The 22332-nt window shown below is 48.4% G+C and overlaps 1 protein-coding gene across 1 annotated transcript in view; it reads right to left on the reverse strand.

Annotated features, from left to right (window-relative positions):
• The window catches only part of LOC132677453 (xanthine dehydrogenase/oxidase-like), a 57589-nt gene extending 38999 nt beyond the window's left edge, over window positions 1-18590 (reverse strand). Inside the window, exons 1-8 of the mRNA XM_078444821.2 lie at window positions 18451-18590; window positions 12030-12087; window positions 10115-10211; window positions 8573-8681; window positions 5228-5354; window positions 4221-4282; window positions 817-885; window positions 393-482 (exon numbers count right to left, since the gene is read on the reverse strand). Coding sequence (XP_078300947.2) covers window positions 393-482; window positions 817-885; window positions 4221-4282; window positions 5228-5354; window positions 8573-8681; window positions 10115-10211; window positions 12030-12087; window positions 18451-18492 — 654 coding nt within the window. The 5' untranslated portion in view covers window positions 18493-18590. The remainder of the gene's footprint in view (window positions 1-392; window positions 483-816; window positions 886-4220; window positions 4283-5227; window positions 5355-8572; window positions 8682-10114; window positions 10212-12029; window positions 12088-18450) is intronic.
• Between the last annotated feature and the right edge of the window lie 3742 nt (window positions 18591-22332).

A 22332-nucleotide genomic window follows, 5' to 3' on the forward strand; every position in this document is an offset into this window, starting at 1 on the left:
AGCAGCAAGCCATGCATTGTGCCCTCTGAGTACAGCTTTGCTTCTTTGTTGTTGGTTTGTAAAATAATGGACTGCTTGCAAGGAGGAGAATGGGTGCTAAGGGACTTACTTTTACACCCGACGTAGCCAGGTCAGCAGATGCTTCTGGAGCACCTGTTACTCTGCACAGGGTCCTGGAGGGATCCACTCTCTGTGCTCAGAGTGACATGTGTGCGACAAGTGTGGGTCCCTTTGGGAGTATGTGACAGAGGGACTTGACCTCCAGTGTCAGAAGGAGAAAGGAAAACCCAAAGGACAAGGACACAAAGGTCCCCATTGGTATGAATAAAGTGGGTCTCCAGGGGCTCATGGCACACAGACTTAGCGGGGCCTCTCTGCGGGGCATCACCTACCAGCAACTCTGGGGGGAAGATGGGTTCCTGGGTGGGATCCAGGGGCATGAACTCCTCCGGGTTGAATAGAGATGGCAAGAGAGTGATCTGCTGGGAAAGGGAACAGATGAGTGATACCTCATCTCCTCCTCTAAAACGCCTGTATGATCTACCCAATCCTTTGTCCAAGCGAGCTTGTTTGCACCTCCCCACCCCCACCCCAGCAGGCTTGGCGGGGGACCGTGCTGCTCCTGGGAAGCAGGAACAAGGAGGTCTCGGCAGAGGCCCCGGGGCTAATGTGCACATTCACCCCCCCCTCCCCCCGCTCAGGGTGGGCATCAACGTTTCCTCTTCTGGCCGCACTGCTGAGGTTGTGAAGAGAGTCCGCTGCTCCTTGGATCTGAGATTGGCCCCCAGGCTTCCAGAGAAAGGAGGTCCCACTCACCTTGTGGTCTGTCTTCTGGTTCATGCAACATTTCAGGTCGTTCCCACTTCCTCCGCAGCACCCACCATCCTAGAAAGATGACAGATATTCACACAGAAATATTTGCAAAGAGTTTGCACAGAAGCTACAGACCCTGGATCATGAATATTCAACGAAATTGAGGCCTGCTGCTGTGCCAGCATCAGTAGAAACAGCCGCCAGCCACTCCCATTCCAGTGACCTCTGTGCAGACGGAAGACCTCTGCTCTAACCACTCTCCCTTTCTTGGTTGATGAAGACTAAGTCACTCATGACTAGACAAGTAAGATCTCTCCTGGAAGCACCAGGAAATTTTGAGAAAATGTCTCTATTAAAGCTAAGTCCTACTCTACCAAAACATATCTTTAGCTCCATTTTCTCCCTTTATTCTCTGGGCCCCCAAGAGCCTCTACTTCTACATCAGTCAAGCTCTGAGGGGGCCCGGATGGCCTCTTTCCAGGCTGGGGTCTTGTGGAGCTCCTTCAAAGCATGTCTGGGCCCAGTGTTGGGTTCAAAGAGGTGTCCAGCCAGTGTGCCAGATGACCTCACGAAAGCTAGACATACTTCCCTCCTCACTGTGATCCTATGCTTGAGGATGGGTACAGGTCTGATGACCCATCTCCCTGGGGAAAGACTAGCTCAAGATCTTTCAGGGTGCCAGGGGCAGAGCACAGGGTAGAGCTCCCAGAACGAAGGAAATGAGGGTGGGGAAAGGGTGGGTCCACCTGAGTGAGCCGTCTTGAGAAGACGGAGTCTCAGCTCAGGACCTGGGAGACACTCTAGAATCATGGAATCATGCTCAGAGACAAAGGTGGGAGAAATTCCCAGACATTGCCCTGGGCACCCCTCCAAGGCAGCCAGTTCCTACAGCAGCAGGTCTGGGGTGGCCCTTCTGCACTTGAATCATGGGAAACACCATTCCGTGCTGCCAGTTCCCAAGGGATGAGTCACACCCCACTAGTGGGCCCAGGAAAGTCCCCAAAGGGCCACGGAGGCTGAAAGTATGGCCTTTAAGAAAGTGCTGTTAGGGGCGCCTGGGTGGCGCAGTCGGTTAAGCAGCCGACTTCAGCCAGGTCACGATCTCGCGGTCCGTGAGTTCGAGCCCCGCGTCAGGCTCTGGGCTGATGGCTCGGAGCCTGGAGCCTGTTTCCGATTCTGTGTCTCCCTCTCTCTCTGCCCCTCCCCCATTCATGCTCTGTCTCTCTCTGTCCCAAAAATAAAAATAAAAAATGTTGAAAAAAAAAAAATTTAAGAAAGTGCTGTTAGACCTGTCACCAACAGAGAACCCTGCCCTGGCCTCAGTCCCTGCACGTGCTGCCCCGTGCACAGCCACCTTCTGCACTCACAGCCTTGCCTTGGATGTCACAGTGCTGTCTCCTCTGGACCCGCCCACCATGGCCTTGCCTTTTCCTCTGGAAGAAATAAATGTCCCTGTAGTGTCTCTTCTCAGCTGTCTTCCTGGAGAGGGGTGATGCAGGAGAATCACCAGGCCCTAACCAAAGCGAGGGAACCTGCATACAGCAAGCCATCGGCCTCGCTCACCCGGTGCTTGGCGGGGGAAGGATATATTTCCCCAAAGTACCCTTTCCGGATGAAGTGTCAGCTCATTCTTCCTGACATTGTTCTTCTTGATAATCCATTGCCATGGCCATGACATAAATTACTGGGATGTACAATAATGTGTCACTCCCTCAATGTCTAATGTCAATGAGGTTGGATAAGGCTGGGTTTTTCTCCCCTGGAGAGATTTCTCCTTTTCTCAGCGTACTAGACTACTAGGCTTGTGCTCATTTTACTATTCCTCCATTTCCTTCCCTGCTGCTAGATGGACAGTGCCATTTCCTGCTGTGAACAGTGTGCCTCCTTCTGGCAAATCCTCCTCACTTACCTAATGTGTGCTATGGGCATGAAAATGAGGTAGGCAGGTTTGTTAGAACGGTGGGTAAAGTCAGAGTTCAAAGGCTCTGAATAAGACCTTGGGGACAGGGGTCTCCAACGACTGGTGTGCATGAGCTTCTGAGCACACCCTGTGTGCGAGTCATTTGGGGAGCTCAGGCCACTCAGCTCTACACCGCCTGGCAGCTGGTCGAGGACCATTTCAACGATGATAAAACTCCAACCCTGAGAAGGGACATAACCATCTACTACACTCAAAAGCCCTTCACTTTTTCAGAAAGTAGGAGGGCTGATAAGATTGTAGCTCTTTGAGAAGCCTCTTAAGAAATAAATACGTGGGCGAGATTAACAATCCTTGGCTCTCAGGGAAGCTTGAGCAATTTATGTAGATCAAATATTGCGTGAGAGAAGAAATACTTAATATTTAAGATGTGCCAGGCACTGTTCTAAGGGCTTTACAAGAAGTACTTTCCACAAACACTATAAGAATTATTATAGGCATTATATAATTTCGTAATATTATTATAATTATATATGTATTATTATAACGTTATAATATTGTATGTGCCATTATAATCCCCATTTGAGAAACAAGGAAATTGCCCAGGGTCATACATCGGGTAAGTGAAAGACTAGGATTTGAACCCAGGTCTGCAGACTCCAAGACTGGAGGAGTCTTTGGATCTTTTTCATTTAAATCCGCACCTCCTTGTTCTTTGTCATCAAACGCCTTCAGCAGAGTGGGCTGCCCTCCCTCCCATAGGCTCTGTCTGTGTCTCCACTCTTTGTGGTCATCTGGATACAATATCCTTTTCCTAATGTAGCACCCCGAAAGGTCAGTGAAAGGCATCTGACTCTGCCCCCAACCCAAAATTAAATTGAGATGAGACGGTTTGATTGGGGTCAGAGTCAACTCGACCCTGTTGGGGGGCCAGGTAGAAGCTGGGGAGAGAAGCCAAGGAGGGAGAGGCCAGCCCTCTGTCCGCCTCCCCTGGCAGATGGCAGGTGTGTGTCGTGTTTATGTAATCAGCGCCCGCACAGCCAGCCCCAGACTTCTCCCTCGGAGGTGTACGAACACTGCAGGGATTCACACACTGTCTGGAGACCTCATTAGCAGGTTTATAGGCCCCACAGGGTGCCAACCACGGAAAGCAGCTGGGAGAGGAAGGAGGAGAGGCGCAGCTGCGGGGTGGGCTGGGTTGTTACTTAACACCAGGGCTCAGCACCTGGGCCACAAGAGCACTGTCAGACCCAAATGCCCTGGAGGAAATTAGCCTTGGGCATCGTGCTTCTTCCAGGAACAAGCCTTCCCTGGAAGGGAAGTCCTCGTGCTACTGACGTGGACGGAACAAAGACAACAGAGTCCAATGCAGGTAGATCCACCAGCTGGCCATCCCCCCTTTTCCTCTTCCTCCAGGGGCCCTTGCACCCTGCCAACTGGGATTTTGGAGTGTCGCTGCTTGAGGAGCTGTCCCAGAGCCCCCACTTACCCTGGCGAAGGTCCGGAAGCCCTGGAGGATGGGTCTGTAGCCCGTGCAGCGACACAGGTTTCCTGTGGGCCAAGGGACAAAGCTGCATTGTCAGCACAGGCACCGGGGGCAGGTGAGGGGCTTGTGACTTTACTCCTGGCTCAGTTGAATACTCACTTTACATATTCTGTTGTCTCTGCCTGGAACACCCTGTCCTCCTCCTCGTATTTCTGACTTCAAAACATCTATCACTTCTTCCAGGAAGCCTTCCTACACTGCCCAGACCGAATCAGGTGTCTTCTGAGCGCTCCCCTGGTGTCTGGTCATGGCCTTCTCAATGAGTTTATCAAACTACATTATAATCTCTCTTCCCATTCAGACTGCAAACTCCGTGAGCATAGAGACCATCTTTCATCCCCTGGGACATCCCTGTGTCCCTTGTACCTTGTATAGTGCCTGACATATGATAGGACTCAAAACAACTGATTGAGTCGATGATGAATTGAAATGGTGAAAGGACGCAAGTCTTCTCTGTTCAATTCAGAGGCACAGACACCATGCCCAGGGTTCTGAGCCCATTCACAAAAGACCAAGTGGGAAGCCAGTTCCTGCCCAAGGCTCAGAATCACAGCCACCTTCCTCATTAAATGGCCTTTGCAGGATCCTGTCTAATAAAAGCTGAGAAGAATGGAAGCCACGTGACTAGCCTCTGTGGAATTTTCCACATGATCTCCTCCTGTGCCAACCAGGCAGTGCCACCCCATCCGAGCGCTGAAGGACACCTCGGGAAGATGAACACTAAGGCAGGAGACCCAGGAGGTCTCCAGACCATGTGAGTGTTCTTCAAACTCAGAGAGGGCTAAGCTCCCAGCAGACCGTAGCCACCACGCTGGGGTACCTGAGCCTTTCCTCCAAAAGGCAGTGTCCCATCTCCCAACCCATTCCTGGCTGACACTCTGGCCCTTCCCTAACCTCCGCAAAGCCCCAGCTGCTATTCGACCCCTTAGGCTGTGCCTCCAGGCCCGTACCTTGGAAGGCATCCTCGATCTCCTCAATGGTGGGCTCAGGCTGGTTCCGGAGCAGCGTGTACATGCTCATGACGATGCCAGGGGTGCAGAACCCGCACTGGGAGCCATGGCTTTTGGCAATTCTCTCCTAAGGGGACAGACCACGTACACATATGCATTGGCACAAACGCTCTCAGGCTCTCTAGATGACCCAGCTGAAGCCAGTCCACGTCGACAGGTGGCGTGGGGTAGCAGTCACTGCACAAAGTCAGTCTTAGTGCTGACTGTGGCCTTGGCCAGGTTACCAACCCTCTCGGGAGCCACAGGCCCCTCATCTGTATCATGACGACCACCCTAGTACTTATCTCTGGGGCTGTGGTGAGGATTTAATGACATAATTCACATGACACCCTTGATATTATCATGCTTGGCACATAACAGGTAGTCGACCAATGCTAGTTATTCACAGAAAAGCCTCTTCAAAGAAAACTGACCAGTAGAACCGGAAGGACTTCTCACCCTCCATTCTCTGCATTGGACACAGGACGAAGCAGGCCCAGAGTTTTAAAACATTTAGCCAAAATCGCACATAGTGAATGGAAGAGCTGTGTCATATTCTTTTAATGCACTAGCCTGCAATCCAAATCAATCAGCAGTTTAAAAACATTTTTTATGTTTATTCACTTTTCAGAGACCTGCAGAGACAGAGTGTGAGCAGGGGAGGGTCAGAGAGAGAGGGACACACAGAATCCGAAGCAGGCTCCAGGCTCTGAGCTGTTTGCACAGAGCCCGACACAGGGCTCGAACCCAAGAACTGTGAGATCATGACCTGAGCCGAAGTCAGAGGCTTAACCAACTGAGCCACCCTGGCGCCCCTCAATCAGCGTTTATTAAGAATGAGATGAACATGAGGCGCCGGGGTGGCTCAGTCAGTTAAGCCTCTGACTTCGGCTCAGGTCATGATCTCACGATTTGTGAGTCTGAGGACCCCATCAGACTCTGTGCTGACAGCTCGGAGCCTGGAGCCTGCCTCAGATTGTGTGTCTCTCTCTCTGCCCTGCCCCGCTCACACTGTGTCTCTGTCTCTCTTTCAAAAATAAGTAAACATTAAAAAAATAATAATAATAAAATAACAGATGAACACATTTTTTTCCAAACTGGAATATCACTACATTCTTAAGTGAAGGAAACCCTTGAAGTCCAGTGGGGACATACGAATTTGGAAATGTGTCATATAGAAGATTTTTATGCAAGATTTTTCATTCAAGGAGATTCTCCATATTACATTATTATTATTATCATCATCATTATTATTGTCTTTTCAGAGTCTCTCCTGGGACTTATGTTAAATAAAATTGCTAAAATATTGCATTTCCAGCGCCTGGCATATATGTTCATCCATTTTATAAATATTTACTGAGAGCTTAGTACATGCCACACATGGTAAGGCACTGGAGACAGAGCAATGAAGAGAGACGAGGTCTCCAGTCTCATGAAGTTAGTAGGGAAACTGACAAAAGAGACAAGAAAATTCCAGGTGGAGGCCAATACTATGTAGAGAATTAGTACAAGCTGACAGGACCCGGAGTGACCAGTGGCTTACTTGGAGGGGTCAGAAACAGCCACTCTGAAGACGTGACTTGGAAGTTGAATTTAATGACCTGATTTGGATCAGGGAAGAGTATATAGGATCTAATTATGTTTGTTAAGAATCATTCTAGCTCTGGCTACGTAATGGTTTCCAGGGGACAAGAGTAGAAACAGGAACCAGGACACAACAATGGTCCAGGCAAGAGGGAATGTGACTCGGACCAGGCAGTAATTGGGGAAACTGACAGAAGATGAAGAAGCCATTGTAGGCTTTGGGAGTCAAGTAGACACCACTTCTGGATGGATTGGGTGTGATACAGGAGAGAAGGAATCACAGGTGACTCCTAGGTCTTGTCTTGAGCAAGTGGGCAGATGCTTTTGCCATTGATTCAGAGGGAGGAAGACTGGGGAAGAAAGAAGTCAGGGGCCAAATAGGATTTGTCAAGTTTGAGATTAGACATTCACATAGTGGTGTCAAGTAGGCAGTTGGAAATATGAAACTAACCTGTGAGGAGAGGTCAAAGCTGAAGATATAAATGTGAGTGCTGTGCACACGTAGATGGTATGAACTTGCCTAGGGGGAGTGTGCAGGGCAAGAGGAGAAGGGCCCAGGCCCCAGCCAGGAGGACATTGCAGTAATCAGGACCTCCACCGGCAGGGAGCCAGCACAGGGCACCAACTTGGAAGTAGGAAGAATTCAAACAAAGCGTAGTGTCATAGGAACCACAAGAGAAAAGCCAGTGGAAAAGCGGGAGTGAAATCTGGCTCTACAACAACTTGGGGCCAAAATAAGTGCATTGGGAATAAGAACCTGTACCATTGGAAATGAGGGTTTTGGCTGATTATTCAGACATGATCCCTGTGTTTAAACTGTTCTTTCATCTGCTTTCAAAGAAATTTAAGCTCAAAATAAAATTTCACGCCTCCCCTAGAATGCAGCCAGCTTGCTCAGCCAGAGGCCCTGACCCCACATTCACGTAAAAGTGCCCAAGAAAGGCACGATCTGAGCAACATGTCTCCTCAAATGGCCAGTGGGCCTGCCTCTGGTACCTTCTGTGACTATAATGTCCAGAAGACCCCTGCATCAGTTTCCCCACACTCTGGGGACAAGGGCCTTCCCTTCCCACAGCGCTCTGCTATCATTTCTTTCCACGTTGCCCCAAAGCATTGGATTCTCTCCACAAAACCTCTCAGATTACTGTCCACTCTTTGTACCTAATTTCCATCCACTGCCAGGTGGCCTGATACCATCAGGAAAAAAGCCTCGGTCAGACATTCAGATGCCTCTATTCTCTTCTTAAGCCCATCCTAACCTCCATGTTAGTGACGATAGAGGCATTGTAGTTCACATCTGTATTTTCTGCAGGCAGGACATGAGAGGAGCCATGGAATTACCATTCGAGGGAGCAGGGAATAGGCAGCCTTCTTAATCAAGAGCACAGAGCTTTTGGAATCTTGAATATGAGATGACAGGGGTTCCCTAAGCACACTCAGGGGGCTGGGTGGGGAGATCCATCGCCCCTTCCCCCTTCGAGCTCTGGCATGACCCGACTGCCCTGGCCACCAGATCTGGTTGACCTCGTGGTTCCCTTGGGGTCATGCAATGGTCCCAGGAGGGAGCTTTCGGCCTGAGGCCTCGTCTTTCCACCTCATCACCCCCAGAGGAGATGGAGAGGTGGCCGGGCCACAGCACCTCCCGGCCAGGCAGTAACACTCAGCCTCACATTCCAAAGCAAGTCTGTAGCCCTTGGCTGAGCTTCTGTTTCCTCCAGTTACCTGCACAGGATGCAGCCTCGACTTGGTGCTTCCTATTCCTTCCACAGTCGTCACGGCAACATGATGCAAAGAGCAGATGGGGGCCAGGCAGGCATTGGCAGAAAAGTGGCTGGAGCCCCAGATTAAGGTCATTTCATTGTCCACACAGGCCATCAGAGACTTTGAGACGCTTTGTGTCATTACTCCTCACTCTACGTTACATTCTGGCCTCTTCCACCGCTGTCCTCAAGTCTCCACCCAGGACTCTGGGCTAGCAACAAAGGAAGCCCCTCCCCCCCCCCCCCCCCCCGCCATGCCCCGGGGAGACACGAGCCCCTGCAGGGTCCTATGGAGCATGCATCAGTGCATCCTAGGCCTCCGAGCTGGAGCACGGGCGCCAGGGTCACCCGCAGTCACCTCTTAGCCCGACCCTGGAGGCTGAGTCAAGAGGAAGTTGCCACAGGTTCCAGGCACAGTGTATGCTCCTCTCTCTGTAGGGCCCTTCCGAAGCCTCTCCAGTTTCAGAAGCTCCAGTCCCTTTTGCTCCCCAGCTCTCAGCTACCTCCTTTTCTCCCATGCTCTGTGGGGAACAGGGAGGGGCAGTCCCCGGGGAACATGAGACACCAGCCCCTTACACAGAGCTTCCTGATATCCATTTTTCTATGAACCCCTCATCCATTTACTCAACATCAGTTACTGAGGGCCAGTCACATGCCAGGCATTCTGCTGGGGGCTGAGGAAATGGAGGTGTGTACGATGCTCTTTAGAAGTCTGTGGTCAACTCAGGAAAATAGAAGCCAGCATAAAGATGCAATCTAAAGAGTTTATAGTAAGCGTTTCAGGAGGGCTGAGCACAGGGCGCTGTGGGACCTGCACAGACAAGGGGTACCCAACCCAACCTTAGGAGGTCAAGGAAGGCTTCCCGGAGGAGGTAATATTTTACCCAGTCTGAAAGAGCTAGCAAGAGTTAGCCAACTAGAGAAGGCCTAGAAAAAGGGCACTCTAAGACTTGGATGACAACTTATGCAAAGACCAGGAAATCAGCGGGAAGAGAGTGTTAGGAGTCCACAGTTGTCCCAGGGGTGGGATGCTGGTCCAACGAAGGGAGAAAACTGGAGAGGCAAGGTGGGGCACACCTTCCTCTATGGGCCATGAGTGCTAAGCACAGTGATTGGACTTTATCCCATAGGCAGTTGAGACCAAGTAAAGCATTTCGTGGGATGGGAAATTAATCTGGATCTTAGAAAGGTCTCAGGAGAGCCTGGGTGGCTCAGTCAGTTAAGCCTCTGACTTTGGCTCAGGTTATGATCTTGTAGTTTGTGAGTTTGAGTCCCACGTCCGGCTCTGTGCTGACAGCTCAAGCCTGGAGCCTGCTTCGGATTCTGTGTCTCCCTCTCTCTCTGCCCCTCAACCTTCATGCTCTGTCTCTCTCTGTCTCAAAACTAAATAAACATCAAGAAAGGTCTCGTGTGCATGCACACACACACATGCACACACGCACTCACAACCTGACCCCTGCATCACAGTCCTTGCATGGACAATCAGCCAGCTGGCAAAGGATACACGATCTTGTTCTGGAAACGATCATACTTGGAAAGCATCACCGTGCAAGCCCCGCAGCCCCCTTCTCCACAGCCCAGCTTGGTCCCGCTCAGCCCCACTGGATGGGCAAGGGTTAAGGAACATGAACTCACAGAAGTGTCTTTGCTGGGCCGCTGGGAAGTGCATGTGCAGAGCCAGTCATCACCCCACATAGGCTCAAGCCCCTCAACCCAAGGAGGCAGCAGACCCACACAACCTCTGCCTCCAGAAAAGGCTGCACTGCACTCCAGAAGGCAGAGAATGGGATCATCCCCACTGCACAGAAGAAAGGTATCAGAGTCCCATCAGACAGCACCCAAGTATTCCCTGGGACTGGGGTCCCACTGCTCTCCGATCCTGGAGATTTTTCTTGACTGCAGGGTCTTCCTGGCATGCTCTTCTAGGCTCCCAACCCTGTGGTCTCACTGAGCCGGTGAATCTGGCACCTCAAAGGCTGAGCATGTGGGGCAGCCCTCACATCACCCCGGCTGGGTATGCAATAAAACCACTCCCGCCTGAAAGAGACTTTGATCTATTCTGGGACCTACTGAGTCTCACCTCTTCACCTTGAACCTTTTGGGTGATGAAGTCCAGGAACCAAAATTAGGGTTGGATGAGGAGCTTTTGAATATCCACATAGGCTATGTGAACATAAATTAAAAGGAAGATTCTTTGAGGTTGGGGACCACTATTGGAGCCATCTCTTACATACACTGGCAGAAATTGATAACTTTGAGTTTGCTAACATGCCTAAGGAATAGGCCAGACTTGCCCTCTCCAGATGGAAAATCCAGGACAAAGTACACGAGAGCCAGACACCATCTGATAAGAGGCGAGTGAACTAGAGGTAAGGCCATGGACTTCAGACTTTTTTCTGTGGGAACTGAAAAAATCCTTTGTTGTCCCAGGACATATCACCTGAATGAGCCACTGGACATCCCTGCCCCTGGGGTGAGAGGAGGTCAGGATGAGCATCATCCCGGCAACCAACCCTGAATAGTTTCCAGTATGGTCAGGAGGTTAAGAGCCTGGCTCTGGGCTTTAGCCTGGGCTCTGTTAGCATTTGCCCAGAACATGAGCAAGAAGCAGGACCTTCTCATGTGCCAGCCTCACTTCCTCCTCTGTCAAAGGAATGGCTATGGGGATCAGTGAGATCACATATGAAAATCACCTTGAACTCCACCTACATATAGTAAGTGTTCTTTCAATGCCACCTCCTATCATATTTTCTCTGTTGTCTCTGTTCTAGGGTCTCAGAGTACTTTCCTACCTTGAAAGACCACAAGGTATTAGATGTTACAGAACCCTGCCTTCGCTGAGGGAAGAGGAGCATCCCAAGGGCCCCTCAGGACTCCACTGTCCCGTGCCTCCTGGGGCCTACCATCTCCACAATGGATGGCACCTCTATACAGTTCCCCAGCTCAGGCATCCTTTCCCAAAGAACACCCCTTCCTCCGACCTTCCCTCCGCCTTCACAGAGCTGGGAAGATTGCCAGGAAGCCCTCTATGGGTCAGCAGGGATCTCCTGAGGAAGGCCCCCTCCTCAAGGGGAATGGCGGTGAAGCTTAACTAGGGCTAATGAGGGCCATTCACAGCTCTTCATTTTACACACCCTGGATTAAACCCTGGCATCACTTGAGTCTTACCTGGAAGAGATCTTAAGAAATATCAGGAAGAATCATCTCAGTGGACAGCAGATAATTTTACTCCTGGAAGGTTCAGATGACTTCCCAAAGTCACACAGCTGCTGAGTGACAGAGCTACAAAGCAGGGGCCCAGAGCCAGACTCTAGGGCTCTGTCCTCCACACTTCATGGCCTCCCACCCGTCACCAGAAAGTGACATAAGGCCTAGAGAATGAGTCCCCATCGCCCCCTCCCCCTCCAAAGTCAGGATACATTTTCTTCTCAGGTAGGCCAAAAGGGTTGTTTCTGGGTCCGCATTCTTCTCCACCACCTATAAGAGTAAAAACAAAAAGAAAAGATATCCTAGGTATACTTAGCCACTGTCTTGCCCAAGAATCTGTGGAGTTAATAGGGATGTGCTAAATATATCATGAAAACCAAGGTCTTTTTCTTGATAATTCCACAAGAATGAACATACGATCTACAAGCCGTTCTGTGTACATGCCGATATTTTCCAAATCTAGAAGTCTTAGTGCTTTGCTCTGCACCTACCACGGAGGGCTTAGGTATTGCGCCTGCCGTGTTGGGCTGGCCAAGGCAGAGCCCCCTTAAAGTCAAACATCTCATTTCCAGCTGTTAGGTCACACCTGTGAATGCCAGGGACAACTAAGAATGGCAGCATGCAGGTCTCTGGCTATGCCTCCCAGCATGTACATTCTCAGACGGTAGAGAGCCAGTCTGTTGGCCTGTGGTCACAGGGAATATTGTGTGTGTTGGGCTAGCACAGTCAATAACATCAACACATGTGAGATGTGGAGGAGATCTCAACCCAAAGGTCCACAAATGATATATTCAACAAGATGAAAATGTGGTCTACAAAGTGAGGTACCAGTTTTCAGTGCAAATAGTCAAAGGAAATCCATGACAACCTATTTCACTACTCACATTCATCATATGTTATCAAGGGTAATAGGGTTTGGGTGATTGGGATGATTAAAGAGAGAATTTGTGACAAGAATTTCTTTCCAGAGAATGGTACTGTGAGACTTACATCTTGTTAAGCTTGAGGAGAGGAGGTATCTCATGCCTCAAACTTTGTGAGGGGGCTTCCATAGCCCTACATGTGAAGCTAACATACAGCCCTTGTAGACAGGGGATATAGCGGTCTGCATATCTAAAAGCTAGAGATAGGCTTACTGAAGAAGAAATGGCAGCATTGGAATTGGTGAGCACTCTCAGAGTTTGGGAAAGCAGAGGATGTGGAGGGTTGCCTGAGGACCTAGTGTAGTCCATGCAGAAGAGGGAAAGTTGGTGTGGAGTTGTTTAAATCATCCCCAGAACGCTGACTGCAGAGGGCGATGGGACCTCCAACAGAGTCTGTGTGGAGTAGTCCTCCCTAAACTGGAGACTGAGGAAGAGCTGCAGGCCAGAGGAAAGCACATGCCCGATGTCGTGAGACTTACAGTTGAATGCTCCCCGTGGTGGGAAGCCATCTTAACCAGCACTGATTAGATGAGAACTTTCTTGCTATCCTCACCTCTCTATCCTGAACTGAGACTGTGTATGGAAACTTAGAAATGACCACAGCACTGCTTTATTGATTAGGAGAAACCCAACAAGTCATAAAACTGACAGAATTTGCCCCTTGAAGAAAGTTTCAAGGAAAGTAGAAAAACAAATTAGCTTTCTTTTATTACACCCCACAGATCCAGTTTGTCCAAAGTCCTGGTTACAAAGTGCACACAAGGAGTTATTTCTTTTCTCTCAGAGAAGTCATAAACACACAAATAAAGATTCCTACCTCCTTTCCTGCAGAAAGAAGCCTCTTAGCTTACTACTACCCCCCAAATTGTAGCTTCTGCTTATCGTCCAATTTGGTTTTCATCACATCTGGCCCCTGTTCTGTGCCTTTCGTGCCTTCCCATATGTTCAAGATAACATCCAAGTTCTTTAGACTGTCTTCCAAGGCCTTTTTCCATTATGTTACTAACCTTCATTTCCAGCCTTTTCCTCTTCTACTTTCCTGACAATCTAGACTTTATACTCCAGTGAAACCTCTCCGGCAAACACTTTTTATATCACTCCAGGCACACCTGGTCCCACCTTCCTTGAATTCCTACAGAGAATGGCTGTGCCACCTCACAGCACGGCCACAGGGTTGCTCCAGCAAATACCACAGAATCCTCTCTTGACAGGGCCAGTGGGCATTCTGAAGGACAAACGCTTCATGGGGATATGAGCTTAGGAAATGCTGGGTTCAGCAGATTGCTCTGATAAAATTTAAGCATCAAAACAAATAATAGCTCTAATGGATTATAAACCATTAAATAAAACTAAAATTTACGAGTCCAAAGTGGTAACTGATAAATAAACAGGCTGGAGAGAAAGAAAGTTCTTTCTGACAGAAGAGTTCCAACTAATGAATACAGTTAGCCTAACCTTGCAATCAGCACAATAACTGACCAAGTCAAGAAACATCAATGGGAGCTAAAACTAGTGGGTGAAAGCTTGATGATCAAGATAGTTTCACAGACTCAGAGGATCTTCTCATGGATTATTGATTAACTCTAAAAGGTAAAAAAGTAATCTTAAAGAGGAGAAAACTGGTGGATGCCACCATAACCAAGTGATCAGAGTTTGCATCCCAAATAATGGAGGAGACTGACACCATGTGCCTCCTGATGCAACGCACTGAGAGCCACTTATCGCTTCTCTGGAATTCCTGCCCAAAATGCAGACTCTGAATCTAATCAAAAGAAAGCATGACACAAACTCAAAATGAGAGACATTCTAAGAAATAATGGTCTAGTCTCTTCATAAACTTCAGTGTCACAAAAGACAAGGAAAGCTAAGGAGCCATTCTGGCTTGAGGGAAACTAACAGACATGGCGACCAACTGACGGAGTATGACCCTGGGTCCCGGGCTTGGGACCCTGCCGTGGTATGACCCTGGGACCCTAGGAGAAGTTAAAAATGACATTATTGGGGACATTGGAATATGCTGCAGAGGGGTGGCAGATTAGATAATAGTGTTAGGTCAATACCACATTCCCTGATTTTTAGAGACACTGGCTCTATAAGAATATTCTTACGCTTGGTTTACCAGGTAAAATGGCATTATATCAGAAATTTACCCTCAAATGGTTCAAGAAGAAAATTGTATACCCTATGTATTTATTCCTATAATTACATACATAAATAAATATATGAAATTAATTAGGTACTTATATACATCTATATATCTACATGCATATCTATAAATAGATACATAAAAATCTAATACGTGTGTGTACCATATAAACATCTCGACGTGTGTGTGTGCGTGTGTGTATGTGTGTGTACGTACAGAGAGAGAGAATGACAAAGTTAATGATAAAGTAAAATGTGACAAAATGTTAAGTTGGTGAATGTGAGTAGTCTGTAATATCTCTTTGTATTCTTCTTACAATGTTTTAGGCAAATTTAAGATAATTTCAAAGTGCAAAGTTTACAAACTAAATTTCTTGAGTAGAGGATTTCTAAGGGCTTTTAGCACTCATGCACTCATTCTGTCCTCATTAATTGGGCACCTGTTATGTGCCAACACTGTGCTAAGTGGTTTAAGAAGGCGGGGCGGGGGGAGGGAAATGGGTGATGAGCATTGAGGAGGGCACTTGTTGGGATGAGCACTGGGTGTCGTATGTAAGTGATGAATCGTGGGAATCTACCCCCAAAACCAAGAGCACACTGTATATACTGTATGTTAGCTAACTTGACCATAAATTATATTAAAAGATAGTAATAAAATAAGATTCTGGGAAGGCATTAAAAAAATAAACAAATACACCCTCTTCTAAAACAGAAAAGGTATATCTGAAAAGAGGGTCTCATGGGGAGAGTTTTCTGTGAAACACATTTTGCAATATATTACTTTGCCGAATGAAAATCCTTCTCCTTAACTGGTTCACAACCTCCTGAATGGCTGATGCCTGGTCTTAGAGATCATATTCCTCCAGTGTGTACATACTCCACAGGCTTAGTCTACGGAGGAGCTTGTAAATGGGGGTGAGTGAGTGAGTGAGTGAGTGGAAGCCACTGAGAGGCTCTCTGTAGCTGCCACCTGCTTCTTGTGGGGATCACTCGTGGACACCTTTGGCTGCGCCCCACGTGCCAAAGTTGCCAGATTCCTCCAGGTGCCTCAATCTCCATGAAACAGAATCACTGCCTCTAGAATCCCACCCACCAAAATGACTGTCACTACGATAACACCAAAATCCTAGGCAGTTCTTTCTTTCCCTCCAACTCTGACTCTACAACAGAGGATATGACACTGGTCATCAAGGCCCATCACTGCCACAGAAAACACTTGAGGTATTTGATCAGTGGCATCTTATACCCTGTCCAGAACCCGAGCTGGTGGAGACAGAGTCCTGGACGGTCTCACACAGGGAGAATAAGAGGCTTACATTTAAGAGTGAGTCACTAATTTCTGGGGTGCCTGAGTGGCTCAGTCGGTTAAGTGTCTGAATTTGCCTCAGGTCATGACCTTGCGGTTGGTGGGTTTGAGCCCCGCATCATGCTCTGTGCTCACAGCTCAGAGCCTGGAGTCTGCTTCAGATTCTGTGTGTGTGTGTGTCTCTCTCTCTGCCCTCCCCCGCTCATTCTCTCTCTCTCTCTCTCTCTCTCTCTCTCTCTCTCTCTCTCTCTCTCTTTATTTCAGGAATAAACATTAAAAATTTAAAAGAAAAAAAGAGTGAGTCACCAATTCCAGCGGCTTCTCTGGTAAGTTCTCTGCATAATATCCAACACCAAAAGAGTTAGATATAGAAAGATCTTGGAAATAGAAATGGAAACAAACTTATTCACAGCTGCCTTGATCTGCCTGGGAATCCCTGCTTGGTCTTGTTTCCCAAGCAATGCTTTCACCTCATCACTTCTTATACTGCTTCTCCCCCTTTCTAGCAGATTCTCAAGAGGCCACAGGTTTATAACTTAGAACCTGAGTATGCATCACAGACACTGACAATAGGAAAAGCTTCCAGGGATAGTAGAGTGTGATGTGATGACACCATCTAGAAATTTGAAATTGCTCTTCTAAAGTGAAACGAAAATACGTGGGACACAGCTTTGCCAAGCCAGTTGGACCCTGAAATGTCCTTTTCAGATCCAGTGGGTCACAGCACACCATCCCTAAAGAAGAGCAGAATCTTGTCCTGTCACACACAAACTGATGGCATAACAAATAATAGAATCTGAGACTAAGACACGGCCTTGGAAGTCACTGAATCCAGGTGCTCACTCGCAAACATTGACCAGAAAAATGCCACAGAAGATGCTTTGTGCGGGTAACCCTTCCAGAAAGCCAACTCTACTGTTTCTTGACACTCTCCAACGCAACCGCTGAGTGCAACAAAGTTGTTGGAAATGTCAGATGCCAAAGTCTCACAAGCGTCAACAGGGAAGTTTGCCCTGCCTCATGGCTAGCTGCCAGATGCCAGTCCCGAAAAGAAATCTACAGGGAGAGACACAAGAACCCGGAAGAACACGGCTGACCTCATCCTCAGTGCCTCCCGGTGGCACCACTCAAACTGAACCCGACGGTCTTCAGAGCATGGATGTTGCCATGGCTCACGCAATTCCCTTGCTAGTCATGCAAACACATCCTGACAATTTAACCACTACCCGCCCTGTGAAGTACATGTTCGTTCTTGAAAATTACCTCAAACGTCACCCAATCTCTCAACTCAAAAGTGCCAATAGAGCAAAACAGATAAAACTACCCTTGTTTGGAGGGGGTTGGGCACCTTGGACACATGGCCATTTACAAGATAAAACTATGGCTGTCCTTTTACTGTCCCTCTCATTCCCTACTGAGTTTCTGGAGCAGGCCAGGGTACCCCAGCAGTGGTGGGGGAAAGGGGATGGGACTAGGCACGTGCTTACACCCCCCCCACCCCTCACCTGCAGTGAAATTGGCAAAGATTCATAGCCTTGCTGTGCCTGGAAGACTGGTACCCACATCATAAGGCCCCCTCTGCTCCACAACCCCTACCTTCCCCACGTCCCTATGCACCAATGGAGGTCACCCAAGGGGCTATTTTATCAAAGTAAGAGACTAGAAACATTTATTGCAATACTGGGGAGGGGGGGAGGGGGAGAGAAACATGCCCCTTACGGGGAGGAAAAAAAAAAAAAAAACTGTGGCTTGCCACAAGATGTCAGTAAATGTCCTCACAAGTTAGCTGTCACATTTACGTATGTGAAATATCTGAATCAAAGGCTACGAACATCTTCTTTCCCGGTATTAGCAAGAAAACAAGTTCCTGCTTCTTCTCTCAGTAAAGACAACAACGAAAGCCTCAGGGTGTGTTGGAATAAACACAAAGACGGAGGCGTGGTGGGTGACCTCCAGTCTCACCCAGGAAGGACCCTGTGCCCTTTTCCAGCTTTGTGCCAGGGTCTCTGCTGCTGCAGAGTCGCTGGCAACTGAGACCGCTCTTCTCGCCTGCCTCCCCCCCACTCCTTTGCCCCTGGAGTGTTTTGACTGTGTTCTAGCTCTGAGAAGGTTTTCTCTCCCCAGTGTTACCCCAAATGCAGCAAGCCTTTGGAGGGAGAGAGAGAAAGAGAATAGGAAAGAGAGAACAGGCCTCTTCCAAAGGACAAACTTCCATTCGGGGGAGCGGAGAAGCCAGCCCAAAGGCCAGCTCGATCTTACCTTTTTGCCATTCACAAAGAAAACCAACTCATCCACTGTCATTGTTACGGGGTGGGGTGTGGGCCCCCTGCCTCCAGGTGCTTTGCTCCAAAGAGGCACCAGCAGGTATGGCCCCTTGACAACTTGGAAACTACACCTCCCAATAAAATGAAACCTGGCCAGCCAATGGGAAGAAACCAGCCTAGAGCCTCAGGGCACAGGGTGTTCTTGGCAAAAGCTACCGGTTTACATAATCAAGAAAAATGCAAACACTCCTACATGGTAAATCGCCCTCCCCACACCTGTGTCAAAGAGCACAGCAGGAGGCCCGTGCAAAAACCCAGAAACCGGGAAGGGGAGGGCCTTGCCACCAGGTGACCTGCTGTCATTAGCACTGCCCTCATGGAACCTGCTTCTTCTCCCCGCTGCTGCAGCCACAGAAGGAAGAAGGGCCATGTGCAGAGCCACGGTAGTAGAAATGACCCACACCCTCCACGTCCACACTTGTCATTTTACCATTCAGGTTTACAGCAACCCAGACTCAGCACTTAGACAAAGGACTCATTCTCCCACAGCCTGGAGGACCACAGGGGTCACAAGCCACGGAGCCCAGTGATCCAGAAGCAAAACCTAGCATTGGACCTCAGCATTGTTGTCTTCAGAACTCAGCTGGTTTCATCCTGTAAATGGGTATATGCATGACCCCAAGAGCTGAGTGCCTGAGAGGCAAATGATACGTTTTAGTAGTACTTGGTAAGTTTGCCAAGAACCCAAATATTTCCAACTACTGCACCTGTATTCTCAACAGCACAAGAAAAATCATCCTGATAACAAACGATTTTTGAAGTTTTTCTTTTGTTTATTTCTCTCAGGGAAAGGCCTCTCATTGGCTCCCAGAGTAACTCCTAAGAATATTTCAAAATATCAACAATAAACCAATATACTATCAATAAATTAAAACAGCCACACCATAGAGGCACAGGCCAACTTAACACAGAGCTGAAAGCCTTCTCCCATCCAGTATCAATTTCTGGTGTGAACACACCTGAACGTCGCCCACCTGGACGGCGCCATAGGCTCTCTGTGGTCAGCACCCACCTGTGCCTCCCAGCTCACACACGTGCACACACACGAGTGTTCCCGCCCGTCTTCTTCAGTCCTCTAACAACGCACATGGCTACTCAGCCAGCCTCTCTGATGGAGGTCACTTGAAGGAGGTCACTTCCCCTGAGCCCCTCGCAGGCTACCTGGAGGAAGAAAGGAGGATCAGGCAGAAGTAGTCGGTGTAGCAACAGCTCACTGAAACCGCAGACTGCCAGGACACTGTCAACACAATGCCCTCTTGCTCCACAGACTTTATTTAAGCAGGAGATGAAATCTCACTTGTAGGGTGACCAAGCGTCCCTGTTTGGTCCCCACTATCCTGCTTTAAACACTCATACTGGGACCAACCTCTCAGTCCAGAACAAAGTGGGATGACCCGTCACCATAAAACAATGGCTCTTAACTGGAGGGTTGGCGGGAGGAAATATTCCCATGTCCTTACCATGACTGAGAGGTGCTACTGGCATCTAGTGGATAAGAAATTGGGGGCTGGGGATGCTACTAAACACCCTGCAATGCAGAGGACAGCACCCCCACCCCCCCAGCCACACACACACACACACACACACACACACACAACAGAGAATTATCTGGTCTTTAAATGTCAATAGAGGCAAGATTGAGAAGTGCTCCAAAAGGAAGAAGGAGGAAGGAGGTGGGGAGAGGTAGAAGGACTGAGTCTGGGTGGTATTTCATACTAGGGCAATACTCCCTGACCACACTCACATCTCTGTGGTTGACAGGCTTTTCCTCTATCCACTGATCCAACCAGTTTTGCAAGCCCTTTACTTCCTCCTGGCTAGACTGCAGCCAAAGTCCTAGGAGACTCTCAATGTGAAGGTGGGGGGCAGAGGAAAGAGCTCAGTGTTGAGGGTTGGGTAATCAGGCTTAAATAATGGCTCTAGAACTGCTGTGTGACCTTTGGCAAAAATCACTCTCTTGGTCTCAATCTCATTTATGAAATGGGGGTGACTGCCTACTTTGTAAGAATCCCATCTAGTAAGAATTAAATGAGACCCAGGTTAGACAACTGACCTTCAGCCTCTTTCTCTATCTAGACATGAAATTCCTCTGTTACTGTGAGCATTAAAAAAACAAAAGTGAAATAAATTTTTAATAAGGGCCTTTGTTGTCATTCAGGTTTTATTTCTGTACTAACTATAGTAACTGGTTTATCTCCGTAATACTGAGATTTGGCAAAACTTTGACTTTCTATGGTTGATCATTATCCAACAGAAAACAAGGACCATTTCCTTCTCTGTAAGTTTTCAACATGTCACAAATTAGAAGAAAACAGTCCAAAGTAAGCATTTCCTCCCCCCACCTCCCCAAGCTGAAGATCTCCTGCATATGCTTTCAATGTTAGGATGAATTCTCAAATTTGGGCTGAATGAATGGGATCTCGGGGCTTGAAATAGGGCCACTATGGCTTACGCTATGTGAACTTACCCTGTTTTCCCTAAGGAATGCCTTGGTTTATAATAGATACTGTGTGGGCACGTGAAGTCTCAAAGTCCACAGAAAGGCCAAATGAGTCCCGAGGCCCCCTGAACAGAAGCATCTTCCCTTCTGGAACAACACTTGTGGGAAATCACTAGAGTGAAGAATGAAAACACTGCCGAGAGAAGTCCTTATTTCTGGAACAGTGAGCTCCCTTGGGTCCAAGCACCCCCTGGAGGAAAAGCAATTCAGGAGAACTTCTGGAATATTCTCTGGAGGTCTGCTCAGGGCCAGACAACAGCTGTCGAGCCTCTATTACTTTGGAGGGGTTCTCGGGCAGGCAGGCCACACACATGTCCTGGCAGGTCCTGATGCCTGCAGAAGTCCTCCTGCCAGTCCTGAACCAGCCTGGGCTGCCTCACTCCATGGGGGGTCCTTTCTTTGCTTCACACCTGAATTTGCATTTTGATCTGTACCTTAGGGCATTTTCTCTTTTTGTTTTGTTTTTTTTTCACTTTTGACAAACTTCACTTGAAAAGAAAAAAACAGGGGTACCTGGGTGGCTCAGTGGGTTAAGCGTCCAACTTCATCTCAGGTCATGATCTTGTGGTTGATGGGTTCGAGCCCTGTGTCAGGCTCTATGCTAACAGCACAGAACCTGGAGCCTGCTTCAGATTCTGTGTCTCCTCCTCTCTCTGCACTTCCCATGCTCATGCTTTGTCTCTCTCTGTCTCTCAATAGCAAATAAATGATAAGAAAAAAAGAATCACTTTTCTTGCAAAATATTCCATTACTCAGGTTGTTTGTTTTTTGTTTGTTGTTTGTTTGTTTTTTGCGGGGGGGAGGTGGGTTTCTTTTATGAAGTTTGTTTTTGTTTTTTGTTTGTTTCCTAAGACTGGTCTCCCTCTTAGATATGCTCATGCTGGATTCAAGATTTTGCTATGTTCCCGGAACATCGCTGTGCAGGACCTGCCTTCCCGTGTGCTCCCAGACATCTAGATTGTTATCCAGCCCTAATCACATTCTTGACACCTGAATAGCGTATTATGATTTCATTTGATCTTTATAGCAGCCCTGCAAGATGGGCAGGGAAGTTATTATTATCTCCTCTTTCCAGACAAAGAAGATGAGGGGCAAAGAGGTTGACTTGCCAATAATGCCACAGCACGCTTGTCTGTTACCCACTCCGCAGCAGAGAAATCATCTCTTCAACGGTTCTCCCCTAACGTGGAACATACACGCAGGACTGTCAGCATGGCATTCTCAGTGCAGCTGGAATCCAGCCTGCTGGTGGCTGAAGTGTCTTCCACGCCCGGGTGGTGAGCCCTGGGTGGGGGAGCAGAACTGCATCACTGCTGT

This window comes from Panthera onca, chromosome A3 (assembly GCF_046562875.1).
Source record: "Panthera onca isolate mPanOnc1 chromosome A3, mPanOnc1 haplotype 2, whole genome shotgun sequence".
NCBI lineage: Eukaryota > Metazoa > Chordata > Mammalia > Carnivora > Felidae > Panthera > Panthera onca.